The sequence below is a fragment of the Danio aesculapii genome, chromosome 1, assembly GCF_903798145.1.
Source record: "Danio aesculapii chromosome 1, fDanAes4.1, whole genome shotgun sequence".
Lineage (NCBI taxonomy): Eukaryota > Metazoa > Chordata > Actinopteri > Cypriniformes > Danionidae > Danio > Danio aesculapii.
This window is the reverse complement of record NC_079435.1, coordinates 40638923-40664068: the sequence shown is the minus strand read 5'-3', so window position 1 is coordinate 40664068 and position 25146 is coordinate 40638923. Positions and strand designations below refer to the sequence as shown.

The 25146-nt window shown below is 36.1% G+C and overlaps 1 protein-coding gene across 1 annotated transcript in view; it reads right to left on the bottom strand.

Annotated features, from left to right (window-relative positions):
* ndst3 (N-deacetylase/N-sulfotransferase (heparan glucosaminyl) 3) overlaps positions 1-25146 on the bottom strand; it is a 129535-nt gene that overhangs the window by 44559 nt on the left and 59830 nt on the right. Inside the window, 4 exon segments of the mRNA XM_056460394.1 lie at positions 3217-3345; positions 13560-13745; positions 23958-24092; positions 24094-24113. Coding sequence (XP_056316369.1) covers positions 3217-3345; positions 13560-13745; positions 23958-24092; positions 24094-24113 — 470 coding nt within the window.

Sequence of the window (25146 nt, the reverse complement as noted above, 5' to 3'; positions counted from 1 at the left end):
AATATACAACTCCTTTTGACCTATTAAAAATACAGTACAAATTATTATTTATCGTTCTATCATATCTTTTTAGTGGTTAATTTTACATCTGCAAATAGCAGAGATATCAGAAAATCATATTTTTACCTGCAGCGTTTCTGTGAGAAAGAAAATAATTGCATCAACAAATATAGGAGATTGGGGAGAGTGTTGTCACATGGGGTTAGTTAACACTGCCCATTTTAGCAGTCAGAAACAACATATTCATTCATATCATACACTCCAAGACCCTTTTAAAGCTTACAGAAAAAGTTGCATATGTCTTTGAGCAAGATTGTGGGAGTTCTCTTTTTTTTTTAAACTGATTCTCATGACAAACAAATATTTTCCCCTAGCATACATTAGATAAAAAACCAAACTGCATAATCTATATAAGCTGTTTAATTAGTTTAGTTTAATACTGAGCACTCAAGCTAACTTCAATCCCACATGCTCAAAAAGTATAGATGTATATGTGATTTACGGGGACCCTATATAGGTGTAATATATTTTAAAACTTCTAATACGGTCTTATGAAACCTGTGGCTAATTTTGAATTTCAGAAGAAGGGAGAGAAATTATTATAATGCTAAAGGGATAATTCACCCAAAACTGAAAATTGTCATCATTTACTTAGCCTTCACTTGTTCCAAACATGTTTGACTTACTTTCTTCTGTTGAACACAAAATAAGATATTTTAAAGCAAGCGGCAAACAAACCTTATAACTCTGATCAACGAATGACATGTTAATTCTACTCGCATGATGACTATCAATTTTGGTCCATTTTAAAACATTTTAAAATTGAAACATGCCAAGCAACATTGTAACAATTTTAATTTGAACAAGCCAGTCTATCTGCAGGGAGAAAAGCACTTGTCATACAAGAAAAATGGAAAAAGTTGCAGGTATCATTCAGTGTTCAACATGAATTAAAACGTATCTTTATGTCCAAACTGTGACGTAAATTAGCAATCACTTAGAGGAGATGGGCACTACAGGGGCCAAATCAATTTAAAAGGGGGCCAGTGCCCCTCTGTCCCCACCCCTAGATCCGCCCCTGAGCTCAGCAGAAATGCATGCAATTGGTTCTAATGCTCAACACTACAACAAACGCATAAATAAGAAACAAAGCCAGAGTGGGACTACTTTTTGGCCCTAAAGTTTCAAGCCTTAGACTGGCCCACTTCAGTTCACGACTGACTATATTAAAATAACGTGAAGATTTATTTGAACAGTTAACTCAATGTAATGTTTAACAGTATTAGAATCTATATTCTGTAAGAATTAGTGCTCTTAAATATCCAAACCTTGAAATGAAAAAATATCAAATAAATACAAATATATATTAAGCTATATGCATAAAATAAAAATTAAATGTATTGAATTTTCTACTGATACTATCAGGTCTTTTTCAAAGAAACAGCTGCTTTATATTTATATATTTATATTCTGCTTTATATTTATATATTTATTTTCAAATATTTTTCATAAATATGAGAAAATTAAAGAGTAGCTAAATCTCCAACACGATTCTTTAAAACATCACAATGTCCTTTTCTGCAATATCTGAATATATATTCTGTGCAAAATTGTTTACAGATATCCAGTCCCTAAACATTACCATAAAGAATAATTTTTATAAAGAATAAAACAAGTATTGTACTGTTATCTGCCAGACTTTTTTATCCCAGTATTACTTTCTAATGATGGCTTCATGTTTTCCCCCTTTTTAGCTTTCTGATCAAGTTAAGTCAGATTTATTAATGTAGTGAATCATCTGATTTCAATGTCTCAGCCAGGGCATTTTTCATTGAGCAGGTGTAATATTCATTAATATTAATTATTCGAATTCTTATATTCACTCAATGACAAACCTATCTGCCTATTCTAGTGTGTTGAGTTCATGGCTGATGCTTGGTAATGATACGGGGCCTGGCTCTTCACTGTTAGCAGCAAACTGGACAAGAGGCAGCTGCTGCTGAAGAGCTACAGTACAAGAAAAAGTTTGATACATAAACGGTGGTTTGCAGACATCGTTGTTTTGATCCTAACTAGCTTAATGTTAACTTACCGGCCGTTTCATCGCCTTCATGTGTTGTTGTACTTTCACGGCCGCTAGTTTTAGCGAAAATGTACTCAGCTTTTTTAGTTCTGGCCTTATCAGCGCCACCTTTGCATAATTTATTTTAAATTTTTCATCTCTTCCGTATCTCCTAACAAATGATTTTGCTGATAAGTGGTACCGCTGTTGGGAAGTCGAATGATAATTACGTCATCAAAAAATAATGAATTAAAAAAATTAGGCTATGGTCAAATAAATAAATAAATGAAAAAAGTGTGACTGCTGAGAGTGCAGGCAGCTAGGGAAACCGGCCCTCGCGGCCCACCGGGAATCATCCCGGTCCTCCCAATTAGCCAATCCGGGCCTGATAAGAAACTTGATGAAAAGAGAGTGTCTCTAAATGTAACTTTTACATGCTTGTTCACAGCTGACTTTAATTGTTACTTTTATAGTAGCTTCAGTAATATCCTGCAGTATTTAACCTTCTTTGTAGTGTACTTTTGTCTATTTTGTTGGCATTTTTAGGCCAACACTCCGCTAATTTCCTATCCGAGACTCAGCAACAAAGTAAAACATGGATTTGTGCCAAAATTGGATGCACGACCTTTGACATGAGCAAGCAAACGCGTGAAGAGCATTTCCTCCCTTTTAAAATTTAATAACCTCTTTTTGCTATCCAGAATAAGTAATGTTATATGGTCAGATGCATTGTGATTTTTCCTGCAGTCTGTGACCCTATCAGAACAAACCTGTGACTCAATATCAGGTCGCAACCTACTATTTGAGAAGCGCTGAATTAATGTATAAACACAACGCACATACACGACTGTATACACACTCTTGTTTTTCATTTCGCTGCTGATTCAAGCAGAGCAGAGTTTCAACATAAGAACAGTGATTCATGCTGGGAGGACAAATCTATAAGCAACACTAACATGGAAACCCAGAGAGAGACGGAGGAGGGGGGCACGAGGATAGAATAAGACAGAGAAAAACAATACAGCCGGCTGATAGGATGAAATGAGCAGAGTCGACAGGGAGTATCAGTGTGTGTGTGTGTGTGTGTGTGTGTGTGTGTGTGTGTGTGTGTGTGTGTGTGTGTGTGTCTGTGTGTCTGTGTGTTTTATACTCACAGGATTTAGTAGGACGGTCAGAAAGAGCTCTCCTCCTCGAATGCTTTTGTCTAGTTCTTTAGGGCCACCTGGATACTCTTTATAGAAGATGGTGTGTGTGAATAAACCACATGTCTGACGGGGCAGAACCTGCTCAAACACAAACACAAACACACACAGGCAGCAGTTTAAGGTCTCAATACAGTTCAAAAGAAATCAATGAATGAGCTGCTATGATATCTGGTTTGTTTGGAGTTGGATTGAAATAACTTGCCAAAGTAAACTTTCTGAAAATGTTTGCTCTGGCTGGTAAATACCTTTGACGACCATTGACCTTATTATGATATAGGTGGGTGTGGCTCTGCCTTCTTTAAATTGAAAATAGTTTCCACTTTGCAAACAATAACACTGAAGAGCTGCTTTGTACTAGAAAGTGAAACACAATTTTAATCCAAACCTACAGGGACAGTTTTTTATAAGCCAATAATCTTCGAATCTTCTCACATTTCTTTATTTCTTTAGCCTGGTGCTCACAGCACACCCCACCTGCCTACCCAACATTAGCATTGATTAGGGAGGTTCTTTTTGTCTCCCAATGCATGAATCTGCTACAGGTAAATACAGTTGAAGTCTGAATTATTAGCCCCCCTAAATTATTATTCCCCACTTATTATTAACCCGCTGTTTATTTTTCCCCAAATTTCTGTTTAACGGAGAAAAGATTTTTTTTCAACACATTTCTAATCATAATAGTTTTAATAACTCATTTCTAATAACTGATTTATTTTAACTTTGCCATGATGACAGTAAATAATATTTGACTAGATATTTTTCAAGACACTTCTATACAGCTTAAAGTGACATTTAAAGGCTTAACTAGGTTAATTAGGTTAACTAGGCAGGTTAGGGTCATTAGGCAAGTTATTGTATAATGACGGTTTGTTCTGTAGACAGTTGAAAAAAATAACTTAAAGGGGCTAATTATTTTGACCTTTAAATGGTTCTTAAAAAATTAAAAACTGCTTTTATTCTAGCCAAAATAAAACAAATAAGACTTTTTCCAGAAGAAAAAAATATTATCAGACATACTGTAAAAATTTCCTTGCTCTGTTAAACATCATTTGGGAAATATTCAAAAAAGAAAAAAAATTCAAAGCTGGGCTAATAATTCTGACGTCAACTGTATATAGTCATTCATTCAATTCCTGTCTTGATCAGTCAAAGAAAACAGAATCATTTCTCAGTGTGAAAACTCTGAAAGCTTCAATAAAATATGTGACAAACGGGCAAAGACAGACAAGAAGAAAAGAGAAAGAGAACAAGAAAATATACTGTGCCTCAATGTGACAAAATTACTACTTGACAACAACAATAAAAAAAAACCTCTTCTGTCTCCTTTCCGCCCTCTTTCTTCCAAGCTCACTTCTCCTCTAAACTGTAAAACATGTTACTGATGTTATAATACTATAGCTTGTCAGAAGAATTTCTCTTTTCTATGTAATTTACAATGAATGTGGACTGAGGCTTTCGGGTTTCAATGTACTGTAAAGATATAAATGTATCAGAGCTTCGTCAAGCTGTCCTTGAGCATTGTGCGAGGAACAGACTGGAATCTAAGTTCACTATTGTATGGGTTACAACATACTACAATGCAGAAAACATGGACCACTTTAATATTGGCTATTTATACTTTTTGTGTGTGGTCTGTTTGTGTTTCTTTTTTTAAGCTTGAGGCATGAAAGTCCCAGTTGTAGTAATTGTGTCTGAGTGTAGAAAATATATTATTCAAAAATCCTCTTTTCTAAAATGCAAATAAAGTAAACAAAATTTTTTATTTAACTTTTTTTAATATCCAATTTTTCCCTCACAGCAATGAGATTAAATAAAGACAATAATTAGTTTTTTATTTATTAAATTATCTAACTTATCCCAACCATAACCATAATTTTATAGCTCAACACTAATATTTTATGCCAGCGCTTGTTTCTATATTGTTTATTTAAGCAATTTCGAGGTCAATTTAACATCTGAGACAAAGTTACTTAAAGCAAACAAGAACAAAACTTTTTGTTAACAGAATGAAACAAATACACCACCCTTCAGAAAGGGGTCGGTCATACATTTATTCATTCATTTTCGGCTTAGTCCCTTTACTAATCAGGGGTCGTCACAGCGGAATGAACTGCCAACTTATTCAGCATGTGTTTTATTCAGCGGATGCCCTTCCAGCCCAGCACTGGTAAACCCCAATACACTCTGGCATTCACACTCACACATACATTATGGCCAATTTAGCTTATTCAATTCACCTATAGCGCATGTTTTTGGACTGTTGGGGAAACCGGAGCACCCGGAGGAAACCCACGTCAACACAGGGAGAAGTCCACACAGAAATGCCAAGTGACCCAGCCGGGGCTCGAACCAGCGTCCTTGCTGTGATGTGATAGTGCTACCCACTGCGCCACCGTGTCACCCTGGGGTCAGGGATATATTTTCAAAGTAATACTATTCTGTAACAAGGGCACTTTAAATTGATGAAACTTGACAGTAAAGGCATTTATATTCTTACCAAATCATACTATTTTGCACAACATACATACATACTACATTCGCACTTGTACACAGCACCTTATAACCTGTATATTTATAACAATCTGTACATACAACTCAACATCCAGGTTTCTTCACTAACCGCATCTGTTTAATGTTCATCTTTTTTTATTATTATTATTTTATTTTTTCAGATTTATTTTGTGTTGTCACTTGTCACTTTATGTACACTGGAAGCTTCTGTAGCCAAAACAAATTCCTTGTGTGTGTGAAGCACACTTGGCAATAAAACTGATTCTGATTCTGATTCTGATTCTATTTTAAATAAATATTTTGTTTGAGGTTTAGATTTGGCAAACAATATTTAAAAAAATTAAGTAGTTAAGTTAAAGTTATTAAAAATGATAACAACAATGGTTATCATCACTTTAAAGCTGCAAATATCATTTTTTATTATTTCAGACTAATCTCCTGATTAATGAATAGTTAGATTGAAAAAAAAGACAAAACAAAACAGGATTTTATAAAGTCTAGACTATCAATTATAATGATTAAAACCTCTGATGGTACTCTGCTTGAAAATGTTGTAACTTATAAACATCTTAGCATATACAGTAGTGTGATAAGTTGAATTTAAGAACACAATAAAACAAGCAAAAAAGTCAATAAAAAGTTATAAAAAATGATGCCCAAGTCCATTTTTGCCAGTAAAGGACTATGATTATACAATATACTGTATATAAAATGAATTTTAAAAGCAGCCTGGAAAATGACAGACTTCACAATTGTGCATTTAGCCTTAGTTGCGGGACTAAGACTGGAAAGTAAGGAGAAAGACCACGGTTGAGTATTTTTTGTTTAATAGATGCTAAGCGTATTGCTAAATATCCTTTCTCGTGAAATATTTTTCTCTTACACAGAGAACCTGTGATGAATGGATTGAAAGTAAAACTGAAAAATGGCCACTCACTTAAAAGCAAACTACTATGCATATTGATATCAGCTCCCTGAAAAAACTGGATCTGGATTAAGTAAACAGTTTTTTGCAGTACTACCATCCATTGGAAATTATTCAGCACCACCACCATGGACAGCAACTCGCAACGTTGCACATAACATGGCATATTTTAGGGCAGGGGTGCTCAACCCCGTTCCAGAAGATCTACCCTCAAGTGCTACAAGGCTGATCAAACACACATGACCCAATTAATTAGGACCTAAACAGCACTTGATAATTACAGGCAGTTGTGTTTAATATGAGTTGCAACTGAAATCTGCAGAAAGGTAGACCTCCAGAAACAAGGTTGAGCACCCCTGCTTTAGGGGTTCTTGCATTGGATTTTGTTCCTGTCTGAGCTCCATGAAATTCAGATAGGTGTCAATCTCATATCAAAAAGGTGGAGTTAGAAAACACACCAACTGATTACATAAATGCCAAAGACCAATAGCTTAGACCAATAGTTTATAAGCCAAAACAAACTCTCCCATAAAATTTATTTTGGTGAGCTATTTAGAACTGAAGACATTTTAAAACAAGTTCTGGGTAAATTACCCCTATATATATTTTTTGCTTGTTGACATACACTTTATTAGGTACAGTTGCTCGTTAACTCAATTTCTAATCAGCCAATAACATGGCAGCAACTCAATGCATTAAGGCATGTAAACATGGTCAAGACGATCAGCTGCAGTTCAAACTGAGCATCAGAATGGAGAAGAAAGGTTATTTAAGTGACTTTGAAAGTGGCATGGTTGTTGAAGCTAGACGGAGTGTCATGTTATGTCATGTCATGTCATATCATGTCATTTTCATCCGCTTATCCAAGGCCAGGTCGCGGGGGCAGCACTCTTAGGAGAGAACTCCAGACTTCCCTCTCCCCAGACACTTCCTCCAGCTCCTCCGGGGGATCCCGAGACGTTTCCAGGCCAACTGAGAGGCATAGTCCCTCCAGCGTGTCCTAGGTCTTTCCCAAGGCCTCCTCCCGGTGGGACATGCCTGGAACACTTCCCTAGGTAGGCGTCCTGGAGGTATCCGAAACAGATGCCCGAGCCACCTCTTGCTGACTTTTCTCGATGTGGAGGAGCAGCGACTCTACTTCGAGCTCCTCCCGGGTGACAGAGCACCTCACCCTGTCTATACAGGTGTGCCTTACCACCCACTCATTTCGGCCAAAAAGCTCATGACCATAAGTGGGAGTAGGAACATAGATTGACTGGTAAATCAAAAGCTTTGCCTGAAAGCATGAATCCATCCTGCCTTGAATCAACGGTTCAGGCTGCTGGTGGTGGTGTAATGGTGTGGGGGATATTTTCTCTGCACACTTTGGACCCATTAGTACCAATTGAGCATTGTGTCAACGCCACAGCCTACCTGAGTATTGTTGCTGACCATGTCTAGCTCTTTACAACCACAGTGTACCCATCTTCTGATGGCTACTTCCAGCAGGATAATGCGCCATGTCATAAAGCACGAATCATCTCAGACTGGTTTCTTGAACATGACAATGAGTTCACTGTACTCAAATGGCCTCCACAGAACTCAATCCAATAGAGCACCTTTGGGATGTGATGGAACATGAGATTCACATCATGGATGTGTAGCCAACAAATCTGCAGCAACTGTGTGATGCTATAATGTCAATATGGACCAAAATCTCTGAGGAATATTTCCAGTACCTTGTTGAATCGAAAGATTAAGGGAGTTCTGAAGGCAAAGGGAGTTCAACCCAGTACTACTGTAGTAAGGAGTACCTAATAAGGTGACCAATGAGTGTATTGCACTATATCAATGATACTAGACCAACAGACCAATTTTCAAGTACATTTGGAATTTGTATAATCTCTTCTTTTTATTAAAAAAAAATAAAAAGATGTTGTTTAGTTTTTATATTGATGGATGTGTGTATTTGTCTGTGTTTGTGATTTATATTTGATTTTTAATATTTTAGCACGAACTCTGAGATATTTTCTGAAGGATCAAGTGACAAAGTCATGGCTGCTGAAAATTAAGCTTTAGCAAAACCTGAATTAATAAAAATAAATAAAAATATAAAATAACGATTGCATTAATAAGCCAGAATATAAGTCTATTTATTCTGTATTTTTACTCTAAATGAATGCTGTCTTGCTGAGCACAATAGACCTTTAAAATCCTTCTTTTGGTGTGGCAGACTGAGAGAGAAGCAGGCTGATTAATAAGGAACAACAGAGTCAATTTCTCAAACAGTACCAGTGTGTAAATATCAGACAGGCAGCCATACATCCTCCAGCAAACTGCTAAAACAGCAAAATCTATTACATGAACACACCCACAAACACACCGGCCTCTAATGCACCGATAAGAGCTTTCATCACCCATATGCTTGTTTTCAGACTGCTTGATTGAGCAGAAACAGATCTTTGGGACTCGGTCCAATCTTGCCATCTAACTTAAACTTAATTGCTTTCCCCACTTTAACATCTCTCTCTGTGTGTTTTATTGCCAGTATTGTGTGGCAAACATGTTCAACTAAACGTGTGCCATAAAACCCACACACACACGCGCACACTTGACAGGCGCAGAACAATTGCTCTGCACGCATGTGGCCTTGATTTAATATTTTAATCTGCTCCATCTCCTAAAATTCAATTCCAGTGCAAACACACTAAACTGCCTGTCCCACCAGCAGCCCCGGAAAATTTATGAGACTCTATTCATGTGCTTTGTCCTTCCTCTTCGCTTTTCTGCCAGCCTCTTTCTTCTCTCTGAATATAACTTGCCCTGTCAGTATATTATTGTGGTGGTTTGTGAAAGAAGCAGTTAGTTGTATGGTGCGTCGTGGACTTGCAGTATTGCAGACCCTGTAACCCTCTGACAGGCTTCATAGCTCATGTTTAAGCACCACAGATCCAGAGCTCTGTATCTCTGATCTCGGACCTGTCATGCTCCTACAGAGGAGGCCAGTAATTAGGCCGCAGGTGTCTGAACAACTGACCTGAAATCTGTTTTGTTGCTTCCGCTGAATAATGATAAAAAAAGGAGAGATTCGGGCTCAGAAACACCTGCTGTAAAACATCTGTCATTTTCTAGAATCTAAACACTCTAGTGATGATGACAGCTAAATTGCACATAAAACAACGCTGATTTGAGTTCGGCCTGCTAACGTTTGTTCTTTTGTATTTTGAATGAGCGACTGTGACACATCTCTAATTCACTAGAAAGAACAAAGAAAGACATGTTGTAGTGGGCCGGGGCGCTAACAAAAGAGAGTACCCTAATTTGTTTGTCTGAACTTCAAAAACAAGGCATGATGCTCTTAAGAACCAAAGAAAGGGTGCATTAAATCCAGCAGTTTTGAAAGAGATTGTGCTCAAAAAACTCATTTCTTAATTAGTTTTTCTAAAATCCAGTTCCATTTATTGAAATTGCATCAAATAATGAAATGACGTTTTTCTATTGAAAAGGTCTATTTCTTGTTTCAAGTTTAAATATAGCCAAATTTACCAGTTGTGCAGGTCATAATCTTCATCTACATATTACTGCCTTTACAAATATGAATTCATCTTGTTGTAAAGGAATGGAAAACAAGCAAAAGAAAAAGAAAAAATGCCATTTTGTTATTGTCACGAGTCAATGGGCCCAACGGTGTGTCAATGGGCCTTACATAAATATACCTTCTAAAAAAACCACTGCCTCCATGCCTTCTTCATCTCGGGGGGCTTTTTAAAAGTTTATTCTCGACAACTTGCTTCTGTATAATGCTATTATTATTCATTCATTCATTCATTCATTTTCTTGTCGGCTTAGTCCCTTTATTAATCTGGGGTCGCCACAGCAGAATGAACCGCCAACTTATCCAGCATTTGTTTTACGCAGCGGATGCCCTTCCAGCCGCAACCCATCTCTGGGAAACATCCACACACACTCATTCACACTCATACACTACGGACAATTTGGCCTACCCAATTCACCAGTACCGCATGTCATTGGACTGTGGGGGAAACTGGAGCACCTGGAGGAAACCCATGCAAATTATTATTATTATTATTATTAATAATAATAATAATATTAGTACTATATTATGCATATTCATATTTGTTTTATTAAAACAAGTTTAGATTTGTCCACCTGTCAGGTTTTGGACCATGTGGGGCATTGCACGTCTGTTTGGATATAACTCAGTTTATTGACCACACTTCGTTATTATTGTTAATTTATTCATTTAACAAACGAAATTATTTACGTAGGCTAATGGATGTCTTCAGTAGAGTGCATACAACATCATTTCCTTATCCGCAAAAGAGAGAAAGAGAAAGTAAAGGCCGAATGGAGGAGGCTCATTCTTTATCCTCGAGCTGCAAATGGTCTGTGTAACTGTTTTCTTGCTAGTATAGCTTTAGTTTTTCCACTTACAACGTCCACCATGTAAACAGCAAATGCTCCATGGTGCAATGCAACTGACTCTTAAAGGGAATAGGAGACGAGACTCTGATTGGTTTATTCTCAAAACACACCCATAACTCATTAGGAGAATAAGCTCAACCCTGTTAGACCATGCGCCACGACCCAGAGTGTATTTTTCCATCCTTAAAATAGCAAAAGTTGATTCAGACACGCCCTTAATGTTTTTTTGTGCCATGCACTTTAGACTTTGCGCCTAGATCGTTAAAATAGAGCCCTATAGGTGCGTTCGATTTGAACCACGGCTGTAGCCGTGCAACATATGTGAAGAGCGGTGGTGGGGGTGCACGACATAATTGAAAAGTGGGGGGAGGGGATGCACTGCGATTTCTAGGAGATTATCATTCGTTTGCGTACATCCGGGAGTCTCTACGCATGTGCGGGAGACTCTGGGAACTTCCGGGAGACTTGGTATGTCTGTTATATATTTCACTTTAATTAAGTTATCCTCTACAATCAACAGACATGAGGTGAAGTAGGTCAAATAAAAAAAAATTGGCCGAAGTGAATGCCTGTGTGTGTGTGTGTGTGTGTGTGTGTGTGTGTGTGTGTGTGTGTGTGTGTGTGTGTGTGTGTGTGTATGAATGAGAGAAGGTATGGGTGTTTCTCTGTGCTGCATTGTGACTGGAAAGGCATCCACCACATAAAACATATGACAGAGGAGTTGGTGGTTTACTCTGCTGTGATAAATCAGAGATTAAGCCAAAGGAAGTGATGATTTTATTTATAGTTAACATTTTTCTTATTTTAAGTAAAATGATTTTAGTTTTTGGTCGTTTCAATAACCCTGCTTCCAAACCCGAATGACTTTTTGCTACTGTGAAACTCAAAAGGAGAAATTCACTTATATGAATAAAAGCTTCAAAGAAAGTAAATGACAAGTGTCCACTGTTCCTACTGTACCAAACATTTTATTTAACATTTCAGTTTGTGTTTAGAAATTCACTTGGGTTTGAACATCATATGAAGGTAAATAATAAGTGAAATTTAATTTAGGTATGAACTTTTACTTAAAGTGAAATCTTCAGATAACCAATAAACCACAAAGAGACAGAAATAGAAAAAAAAAGCTTTTTAAAAATTGATTCAAAACTGCGGTTAGGGACATCTAGTCAAAATTTCAGAGAGTGTGCAGCACTAATAGATTTGACTGTAGTGAATGCACTGTGGGGAGTTTTATCTGAGTCTCAGTGTGTCGTCATTAATTCTTCTGGAGAGTGAGTGTTTCATTGATTTGCTATACTAGCTTTTGCTTGTATTTTGGTAGTCTCCTACAGGCAAGTCTCACTGCAACAACACTACCTGTGTAGCAACTTTTTGCAAATCTACCATGCTAAGAGGAAGACGGTGCCCTGTACACCATCACAAACATAAATCCTTTTCACAAAACTGTAATGACGCATTTAACGGTCATCATAATCTTAAATCATTTAACGTTTTTAATATTTAAAAAAAAGCGCATGAACATTTATAAGCATTTATGCATGTATTATATCATTTTTGCGTCAAATGACAAAAAAACACAAAATTACTGCTTATGCGAGGTGTTTGTAATGCAGCGTCTATGGGGCTAAGAGGAAATTTGAATTTAGAATTTAGAATTGTTTCCTCTGGCTGCCGTCATCAGTCTCACACAGTTTTTTTCCCCTTTTTCTGAAAGTCTTGACACCATTGTGGAGTTTTTCTTTGATTATTTCAGCAAATAGGGTTGTAAAAAAATATTTGTTGTGTTCTCCCATTCACTGCGCTCTAAGTTTTCCCAACCATGATGCCTTCCACTACTGAGAAACCCGGAAATGTGAAAAGGGACTATTATGCATGAATGTGTGCTTTTCGTTGGCTAGCATAGCCAGTTACGAACCAAAAGTTCTTTTTGGTTAGCTAGAAAGTGCATATTATAATAACGTGCTACATTTTTAATCAGTTATTGAGAACAGGATCTATTATACTGCCAGTGGGTGTGAAAATCAAATATTAAACAATTCAATTTTCTAATGTTAATACTCTGTAATATTAACTTTCAAGTCTGTGATGTATTTCTTTCCCTGGGTTTTTTAATGCTGGAAAAAAATCACTTTATTCCACACCCTAAAAAGATACAGCATTTGGGATGTTTAAAAGATTAGTAAAAACACCATTATTGTGTGTTATAATCATAAATTTGAATTATTTTATATGTTAATATATTGTATTTCACAGGACAGTTTGGTTGGACGTGAAAATCAAATATTAACTATTATATGTTCTAATATTAATATTTCCTAATATTAAACTTTCAGGTGTGTGATTTATTGGTTTCTGCATTTTTATTGTTTTATATATGTTAAAATATAAGATTAATGCAATACATAAGATGTGTGTATTTCTTCTGTACCATGATGTTGTTATGAAAGAACCCCTTGCGGTGACGTGCAGGTTTGAGGTGTGGATATTCCTCGGTGCTGGTCACTTGTATTCCCCATGCTTTCTTCCAAGCCTCATACAGCTGAATGTGCACTGGATAAACTCCAGAATGATGAGGAGCCACTGCATATCCCAGATCTACAGGAATACCATGCTCCTGTAACGAGAATTACACACACAAATAAATATACTTCATAATTGAAAGTGCACATACACTAGCTTAAACACATAGGAACACATAGGAATTTTGTAATCACAAACGCACAACAATAAGGTAAATCAAAATAATGATTACAGAATATATTCAGAATGTATGCTCCTTTCAAATACTAAGCATTTATAATTTTGAAAGTAAGTCTCTGCCACTTACAGTATCTTACAAAATGTGTACAAACAGTAATATTGAATTTACATGAACATGAATTTGATTGGCTTACAAGATATTTCTAGCCATTCTATCTTCTCTGAGTATCATCACAGGAACTGCTTCAGTTATATCACTCCATACAATTACTTACATATAGTGCCATGGCAGAAAAACCAAATCAAATTTCACAGAAATTTACAAAAAATACTTTACTGTGTCAAAAAATGTAATCATTTAGAGAGTTTTTTTTTTAATTAGCTTAATCATTTTAAATTCAAATAATATGTCATACTATTTATATTCTTTTTATCATGATACTGTGATGATAAAGTTTTCAGAATGACTTAAGCGATGTGAGCTACAGGGCATTAGGGGTGTTCCACCTTTACATAATTCACAGAGAGCAGCCTTACTTCAGCCTCAGGAATCTACACTGGCTCTGATGTCACAATGGTGAGCTAGAGAATTAGCTGTGGATATGTCTAATGGCCAAAACTTTGCTTTTATTAAATGTATCATTTACTCCTGCACAGATAGTCCTGTCTTAGTTTCATATACTTCTATGCAATTTTAATGCTGTTGTTATGAACAAATCGAGGCAAAAACAAGACAATGAATACAAGAAAAGGAAAATGCTAAGAAATGTGTGTGTGAGAAGGATACGATAATGCTATACAAATAAACTTGATGTTCATATACTGCCCAAAATAATACAAACAGATAAAATAAACCATTGAGTATATAGCTAAGAAAATACAAATAGAAAGACAAAATATTTCTGAAGTCTACCCAACATAGTAATCTGGGGTGCATTTGCAAAACCATCGTTAACCAACTAAGGTCGCAAAATGCATCGTTACAAACATAGTTTGTTGAATTGGCTGTTACCAAATCTGCCGTTACAACGAACATTCAAAAACCTCTAAAGCTGTCGTTAGAAGCATAGTTCCTGGCTATTATATTCCTAGTCATGCCCCCCTTGGCCTATTCCTTTTTGAACGTTCCAACATTTAAACTTGGAATGATTATGAAAACATTAAAATAATCTCTCTTAATTTGCTTTCAAAGTATTTTTTACACTTCAGTTTTAGCGATCTTCATATTGACAATTGCCTTCCCTTCGGAGTGCACTTTGCAAACATTTATGTCATTTTGAACGAAAGCTGTTGGTGATCTATTATTTAAAGCAGAATTTACGTTACGTCTCCAAAGCTTGTGAAAACAAAAATATTTAGCATATGTTAATGCTTATAATTTATGTTATAGGTTATTTATTAAGAAATGTATCTGCATTGTAGGCCTGATTGACATGAGAGTATTGGTTAGAACATTCTGTAGTGGTTTGACTGTGTCAAATTGTAAACGTATTTTTTTTTTAACAAAATTTACAAAATTAATAAACAATATCCTACTAAATAATAATAATAATAATAATAATAATAATAATAATAATAATAATAATAATAATAATAATAATAATAATAATTATTATTATTATTATTATTATTATTATTATTAAGTATGAGTTTTCTTCATTCTTAATAGCCTACTGTAAATTACAACTGTTAGCCTGACGATTTATATGATTTATATATGAGATTATAATATGTGTTACTAAGTGGTTTCATGTTTTAGAATAGAATATTTGTAAGGTGAAGTGACGCTGACAACAGGGAGTGCGGATCCAAACGCAAACCCAAACATTCTCAATGTTCGACTCAACCACACCATCAGGGCTCAGTGAACTTGGCCTTGTGAAGCAGCATTTTCTTTATGTACATACATCAAAAGCAAGTAGGCTATGGCTCATGCTTATTGACAGTGGAAGATGATGTACAGTTAGTCGTGTTAGGAATCTGACCACAGATTAGCATGTTTTCCTCACAGAAACAGGCTCAGGCATCACACTGAATCAGGTAAGCTGTATATTTATGTTTCAATGTAATTAATGTTACACACTTTAAATGCAAGCAAGTAATATGTGAATGATAATTGCACATATGTTATAACTAACATGATTCAAATGATGGATCTGCGACCAAAGCAACTACAGTTTTGGGAAACACTCATCACTACATCGTTCTTTTCTCAAATGCTGCATCGTACTATGATAGTTCAGCCGCGAGTTATGTTGTTATTTGAGAAACACACCCCAGGATTGCTTGTTGCCTGGTTAGAAAACTATTTGACTCATATTTACAAAGAGCAACTATTATTACTTTCTTCGTACAAGCTTAATTTATCTTTGAAGTGTTGAGTACTATTAAAATGAACAAAAATCCCATTTCTCAGATTCGGGCGCACACACAATTCCACAGCTGGTGTTCTCTCTAACCCACATTCGCACTTATCTTCAGAGTTACCACAGAGCTACCTCACAGCTATTGATTCGAGACTTTATGATTTTTATGAAAAATCCATTTTCATTTTTAACTTTCTCTGGGCTAACTAATTAAAATCAGATAGGTGAGATAACAGACATCTGAAGAACAGCTGAGTCGATAACGTATTTTGAGGTGAATTCGCAGATTTAACTTCATATCATAAGGATCCAGTTATCCCATAAATTTCCCTCAGACAGTGCATACACACACACACACACACACACACACACACACACACACACACCACACACACCACACACACACACACACACACACACACACACACACCACACACCCTCTCATGTACACTCATCTGTTAGCTTAGCCACACAGCTCTCTGATTTAATCAGCCCCCAAACCAATAAAGGCAAATCAAAGCTGTCTTCTCTAGATTATCAAACTTGTGCTCGTGGCCCATTAAAATTCTCTGTCAGCTCGACTCTAACAGTCTCCGGCCTCTGAGCTGACAGACACTGGTCTGTTTTAACTCGCTGCTCAGAGTCAAGCGCATGATACACTGCTTGACCTTGATCACTCATGTAGGAGATTTTACTGGAGAATTTCTGAAGTGTGCCTTTTGTTGATTTGCCATTGACTATGAGTAGAAACTAAGAAGCATATTTGAGTGAGGAAAACGCATTAAAGCGGCATGTAATGCAATTTCACCTCATGTATTTTTTAAATGCATGTTATTGATTCATATTGTGAATGATTCATCCCGTGCGCATGTTTCATTTTTCCCCCCTTAAAGATCTGCTTACATTCAATCGACAACCAATGAACCGAACAAAGAGAGTTTTTTCTTTTTCATAATTTGTTTTACCCTGACATTACAGTTGAAGTCAGAATTTATTAGCCCCCCTTTGAAACCATCCCAAATGATGTTTAACAGAGCAAGGCATTTTTTCACAGTGTGTCTGATAATATTTTTTCTTCTGGAGAGAAAGTCTTATTTGTTTTATTTTGGCTAGAATAAAGCAGTTTTAATTTTTTTATGAACCATTTTAGGGTCAAAATTATTAGCTTCTTTAAGCAAATTTTTTTCGACTGTCTACAGAACAAACCATTGTTATACAATAACTTGCCTAAATACCCTAACCTGCCTAGTTAACCTAATTAACCTAGGTAAGTCTTTAAATGTCACTTTAAGCTGTATAGAGGTGTCTTGAAAAATATCTAGTTAAATATTATTTACGGTCATCATGGCAAAGATAAAATAATCAGTTATTAGCGATGAGTTATTAAAACTATTATGCTTAGAAATATGTTGAAAAAAAACCTCTCCGCTAAACAGAAAATTGGGGGGAAAAAATAAACAGGGGGCTAATAATTCAGGGGTTGCTAATTAATTCTGACTTCATCTGTACATTGTACTGTGGAAGATAAGAATCTTTCTGTTACATTGTGACTTTATCATCTTGCTGTTCTGTGATGATGGATAATTTCATTGACATTGGTTGATTTATATTAAACTAATAAATTTTTTCTATCTCCTAACCATTACACAAAATCTTTCAGCATATTTAAATCTTAATTAAGACATTTTTTTAACATACCTATAGAGCTTTTTGTCTTTCAGGAGTCAGCGACTGTTGGCTGCTTCCCAAAATGTAGCTGATCCAGGTTTTACAATCCTTGTGGGCACATTTGGTTCTCATAAAAAGGCTAAATGCGATCCACCACACATCAGGATTGGAGAAACGAAAGCTTGTAGCATAGCTGTAAGTGATTTATAATAATTATTGTAACATTATTTTCACATAATAAACAGGTAAAAGTTTTCGTTTTTTTTTATATTTTAAGACAGAAATCCTAGGTCTAAAAAAATGAATAATTATTAAGATGGCATTATTAAACTAAAAACACTGCTGAAAACACAAATGAATTAAATAATTTGCTATTATATGTCAGGTAAGCATACACTCAAAAAATGATTATTGCTGCTTGTTCAAACTAGTTTAAAATGAGCTAAAATTATACAGTAGATGGGCATAGATGAATTTTTTTAAAATCTAGATTAATCTCACTGTAATCTTGGAACTAATCTAGATTAATCTAGATTAAAATGGCTCATTTGAATTTCTGCCGAAAGGTTATTCAGAATATGTGTGCTACCCAAATAATGACTATACAAGTCTTTGAGAATGGGTATCTCAAGTCAGGTGGCACGTTAGACCAGGGGTTCATCTCCTGTTTCCAAAATGCATCACAAACTGCTTGATAAACTGTTCTACTATGATAATTGGGTGATGAAAATAAATGATGTTTTATAAGATGTAGTTGCGTTTACACACTGTTTATTCAGTTAACATGAATTTTGAACTGTAGGCCTAAATAAACTCGATATTTGATTACCTTAATCTGACTAAAGTCATAACAACTAACCAGCAATGAAATTAAGACATGTGGAGTACGCACCATATTAATGGCACTATTGACGTAAACGCCGCGATCAAACTACTACCGTCATGTAGAACTTTTCGCCCATATTTTCCGACAAGATCCACACACGTGGCTGTCAGTAATGGACCGCACACATGCACACACACATACACACATTGTGAAATGCGGAAGCTTTTTACTTCCCATCTGGCGTGCGTTATTAAATTCCATATCACTCTCACCATTCCTTACTCCTTATTTGCGTCTAATACCCCAGTTTGTCCTGGGGGCATGAATGAAATGTTCATGAGTTAAAGTGAAACTGCCGAACTGCAGTTAAAGTCACCCAAAATTACAGGAAACTCTTACATGAAAGCACTTCACGTAAACACCTCTAAATTATATTATTGTCTATCAAGGCAAATAACTAGATACAGATGGTCCATGTAAGCGTAGTCAGTGGTTTTGTCTTCGAAGTAAGTGAAAGATCCAGAAGGGCCATCCTGCTGATTTGATTCAGAAAGGCACTTTTTTGTCAGATGACCCTCACCGGTCAGGTATACATCCGTGCTGAAATATCAAGGAAAAAGTCATCATAGCTTGCGTTAGAATAGACCCAGCTCCCAACCCAACTTTGAGAATAGAATTAACGGTGATACTTTTTTATCGCACGATATAGTCTCACGCTAATGCAGCCCGTTAACGCCGATAATGGCCCACCCACTAACTGAAGTATTACAATTATTGTAACCTTCTGGACAATTTATTTATTTTTTCAATTCAATTCAGTTGAATTCATGTTTATTTCTATAGCGCTTTTACAATTTATAATGTGTCAAAGCAGCTTAACATAGAAGTTCTAGTAAATTAAAACTGTATCACGTCCAGTTTTCAGAGTTTGAAGTTCAGTTTTAGTTCAGTTCAGTGTGGTTTACTGCTGAAAGTCCAAAACACTGAAGAACAAATCCATCGATGAGCAGCTCCACAAGTCCCAAACCAAGCAAGCCAGTGGTGACAGTGGCAAGGAAAAAACATCACCAATTGACGAAGTGAAGGACAAAAAAACCTTAAGGGAAACCAGGCTCAGTTGAACACGACCATTTCTCCTCTGGCCAAACTTCCTGTGTGGAGCTGCATTCTAGGTGCCGGAGGCTGGAGAACATTGGACATCCACCGTGGAGAACTGCAGGTGTCACTGATCTGTCACTGTGGTATTTCAGGAATCATTCTCACGATCTCCGCTCTTCCATGACCACAACAGCATCAGCTCAGGATACGGTTTGGTCCAGGATTATGGATCTCTTGGCATTATTTGTATTATGTGTAATCCACATAGATTTGTCAAAATTAAGTTAACTTGATTGTTTTGTGTGGCAACATCATAAAAGAATTATGTAAGTAATTAAGCGACTGAGTTTATTGCTGCCACAATAGTAAATTCTGTTCCAGGCAGCTTAAATTCACAAGGTAATTAAAACTAAAATTATTTAAATTACCTTGCCTAAAATAAGCTTAAATAACACAATTCAAATAAGTTGTAATTACCCAATTCATAAAGTTAAAATAACTCAATAACTTTTGAATTAAATAATAATTCTGTTTCATTTTTTTTCAATAACCTTCTTTTTGAGCGTACTTTATAAAGTAGAATAGATTTGGTCACACTACATTACATTACTACTGTATTTGTAGGAAGAATCCTAATACTGACAAATGTAGTTGGTTCCTTCCTAAAATATCGATATTTCAAGTGCTCAGATGGATAATAAACTGAAACCTATTCAAAGTTCACTGTAATGTGAAACTCCTCTTTACCGATAAAGATGAAATTATATTGGAAACTGGGGGAAAATAAACAACAAAGATAATTATTATACTGACTAAATCCATCCTTAGTACATTATGAAACAGACTATTGTTTTCAAAAAGCTTTGTTAAAACTTAATTTTAGTCACATTTTAATGCAAACTGCATTTGCATAAAAAACTATTAGCTAAACTGCTCAAGCCATGGTGCATGACTCAAATTATAATTTAGCTGGCGGTTATGTTTTCAGACAGAAACTGGTACTTGTTTGTGACTTCCAGCAGGGGCAGTTTACGCTCTGATGTTTATCACTCACTCCACTGTTCATATCACAGTGCAGAATTTCTAATATTCAAACTGCCAATGAATGAATGATGAACCCCACAACAACACAGATGGACAGCTCATGAGAACACAAACCCATATACTGTAGCATATAATGGCGGCTTTTTAGAAATGCCAATTTTAATTTATATATACGAAGATAGAATTTACCTCAAAAGAAGATTTTTAAAGTCAATCCTGAGGTAAGTTCTACATTTGTCACAGAACTTACAAAACGTTAGCTTAATAAATAAATCATTTATTTGATTTAACATAAAATCTAACATAAATAAAATATGTAAGATAATTAGATTTAGATATATTAAAAGTTTATGGTTTAGTCATAAGATTTCAGTTAACATTTTTTTAAATGTCTTCATTTAATGTTACACAAATGAAAGAAATTTATACAGGTTTGAAATTACATGAAAGTGAGTAAATAATGAAAGATGTTTCAGTTAAATATCCATTTTTGTTGACATGAAAATATGAATTTAACAGAATATTACTTCAAATAAGAAAATAATTGTTTAATGAGACATTTATTGTAAATTAAATGATTTGTTCAGAAATTAAATAAATTAACTGTTGCTATGAATGGGCAATTGGATAATTTGTTCATTCGATTTGTTAAAAATGCAGATTCATTAAGAATGACTCAACATTGTGTTTTTTTAATCAGAGATGAAATCTTGCTGTTGCTTAATACAATATCTGATGGCCAAACTGACAATATTGTGCCTACTTTATGAACAATTTTACAGAATATGTAATGTAATGTGTATTTATATAGACCATTTTGAAGAATGTAACCAAAAACAATGGTCCCAACGTATTTCCTGTTTTACATTTTTAATTTCTATAGCTTTTGAGAATCCAAAAAGGGCCACATATTGTAATAGTGTTATGATTGAATTGCCTCTTGTACAGCAACGAAATAGTTTGATAACAAGCAGGAAATTTTCATGGGCCAATGACATGACCTCATTGCTCTCCACACCACCACCAGTGTGCAGGATCCAGGATGATGCGACGATAGCCACAGGACAACAGCGCCAGTGCGCTCAAAACACACGAGCTACAGGTGGAGTAAAGAGACAGTGACTACGTTTACGTGGACATCAGTAATCGAATTATTTGCCTTAATATAATTAAGAGAATAATAAGATTAAGGTGTTTACATGAGTTGCTTTTTTAAATGTTTCCTTTCATGATCCCATTTTTACATGTTATAGCACATAATTCGATTAACTTCATTGCATCACTGCGCTGTCCGCATTTCCTCCGGAGTTTCATGTAATTTCGGGTGTTTCATTCTTAATTTGTTGACTTTAACTTGCAGTTTGGCACTTTCTCTTTCATTCACGAACATTTCATGCACGCTCTCCTTGACAAAGAGATATTGGATGCAAACTATCAACTGCTGAAGAAGAGTGATGTTTTAATGGAAGTTCATACCGCATGCTGAATGGAAGAAAAAAAACTGTGTCTTTGGTCTGCAATGACTGGATAAGTGCAGAGAGTGTCAAACAGCCACGGTGTGCGTTGTGACTATCCTTTCGCAAAACTCTGCAAAAAGTCCTGCATGACGGTAATAATTGATTAAGTGTTTACATGTGTAATGCACTTCAATAATGCGACTTAAATCGGCATACTCCACAACTCTTAATCCATTTATCTTTAGTTTGATTATGGCCTTAATCTGATTAAATTAATAAAAATTGCTGTTAACATGGTAGACTCTTAATCAGAGTATTGTCTTAATTGCATTAAAATCGAATTATTGGTGTCCATGTAAACGTAGTCATTGATACAGCCAATTCAGATGATGGATATGACTGGGAGGCCATTATGGGTAAGGGCCTATGGGGGAAATTTGGCCAGGAGTCCGGTGTTATTCCCCTATTCCTTTACGAGAAGTGCCATGGGATTTTTAATGGACCACAGAGAGTCAGGACCTCAGTTTAACGTCTCATCCGAAAAAAGGCACTCACTGACAGTATGGTGTCCCTTTCATTATAATGGGGCATTAGGACACAGACCGCAGGTTGAACACCCCCTGTTGGCCTAACTAACACCACTTCCAACAGAATCCTAGTTTTCCCGGTTTTGGGCTGCAGGGTGATATGGCTGTGGCTAAATATCACCTATGCACAAAGTGGTATGTGATAATAAACATGTTACTCATGTGAGATCTACATATGATATAAATCTGAGCAATAACATCTTGAAATTTGAAGACATATAACAACATTTGATAGGGTTGATAATGAAGTGAGTTGTTGTCCTGCATAATATTTGTAAATCTGTGAGCTAGAGACTGTCCTAGCTGTCCAAATTACATGACAAATGCTTGAGAAGCACTGCACAACACAATGGACGGGTAGTTTACTTGCGTGACAAGTTCATCAGTGGGTTGTGCAGATGTCCTCTCTATAGGTTCAGCTATAGTGTTTGGCTTCCAAAAAGCTTCTAACTAAATAAAACAGGTTTTGTGACAATCAGGAATGCCAATAATCAGTCCTTTGTGTGCCAGCAAACAGCAAGAAGCTTAGAAATTTTCCTGGAAGTTCCATTTTATAGACAGAGGAAGACAAACAGGGAGCAATAAGGAGGAGAAAAACTGGGTGATGTGGAAATGGAATGAACCGGATTTGCTCTCAGGTCGCTTATATCAATTTACAGTATGCATGTCATTCTGTAGTACACGAAGGGTAAATATATGTGTCAGAGTATTACATTCTGCTGAAAAAGTATCTTTGAGTGTGGTGTTAGAGTGCTGCTTCACAGAAAAAAGGGGGCAAATAAATGCAGGAGTGTTGGTGAGAGAATACTAAATGAGAGCACACGCACTCTCTCTCTCACTCTTCACATCAGGTGTAGGTTTCAATGATTCTGTCAAAATTATAAGAGGCACTTCTCTATTTGAGGAACAACTGAAGTCTCAAAGTACCTGTAAAACACACATAATAGAGTTCATTTTCTGACACATGACTTGCTGTCGGCCTAATGGTTCCTCAGGTGAATGAGTTTTTGGCTGGATATGATAATGTGTGGATGATGGTTTTGTTCAGTGATTGTGTATGGGTGAGGGGTGGTTTCTCACCAAAGCAAAGTCTTTGTTCAGGATCATTTGTTCCATCAGAGAGGATTCATTGTGGAAGAGATGAGGCTGCATATGACTCCACATATGAGGAAACCACCAGAATTCATCAACATATTTCAGCAACAGATCATCTCCATTCATCTTCCTCCTGCGTACCTGCACAAACAAAACAGTAGCTCATTAACTACTACTAGATTTTAGGGCCTGAGGACACTTTAAATTGTAACATTGTTTTCTATGGGAGCATGCACACCGGCGACACCATTTGGCATCTGTTCACATTCCTTTGAAGATGCGGCGCAGCATGCGACCCCTTCATAAATCAGCCACTTCTAAATTCCCATAAATTCCAGTACACTTATAACAGTAGGGTTGGGCGATGTCGGACCAATTTGGCATTGTACAATGTCTAATGTGAAACATTGCGATAGACAATGGTATCATCGTCGTAGGCGGCGATGAATTATTTATTACGAGTAATTCATAACGAATTAATTATTGTAGCCCACCGTTCAACTTCCTGACCTGCATGGTCTTTGTTTTTACCCATAACCAACTCATAAATAAATGAAGATAAGTTACTCATAAATTACCACCTGTCTCTGCCTCTGGCATGAATAGGCAGAGTGATCTGTGTCGTTATAATGGCCATCGACAAACTTGGTGGTAAAAAAGATTAATTAATATCACGGTTAATAACTATAGTAAGACGCGATCCAGTGGTACATCCTTGATAAAATGGCCGAGTGCACTGCTCTCTGGAGTGTTGTGCTCAAAGAAGCACCTGTTGACTGCAGCACATACGCTGCAGCAGACAGAGTGTATGGTGTGTGTGTGTTTTGCTGTGTGTGTGTGTGTGTGTGTGGGGGTCATGTTATGTGGCATTTTCAGTGGTATCCGCTTTGTTAAGTGTGATGTCACGTGAAAGCGACTTCAGGTCCAAGCGATCTATCAAACTGTATGGGGAGACTCGTTCAAGTGGTAATAATAAACGTTTACAAAGCGATATAATACTGTCGAAAATCCTGATTGCAAATATATATATATATATATATATATATATATATATATATATATATATATATATATCTATATATATACAGTATATCCATGCCTAATATCTGATAGCCAAAAAGCGAATCATTTTTTATATATAATTGTTAAAATATTGGGTCTGTGATCTAGCAAG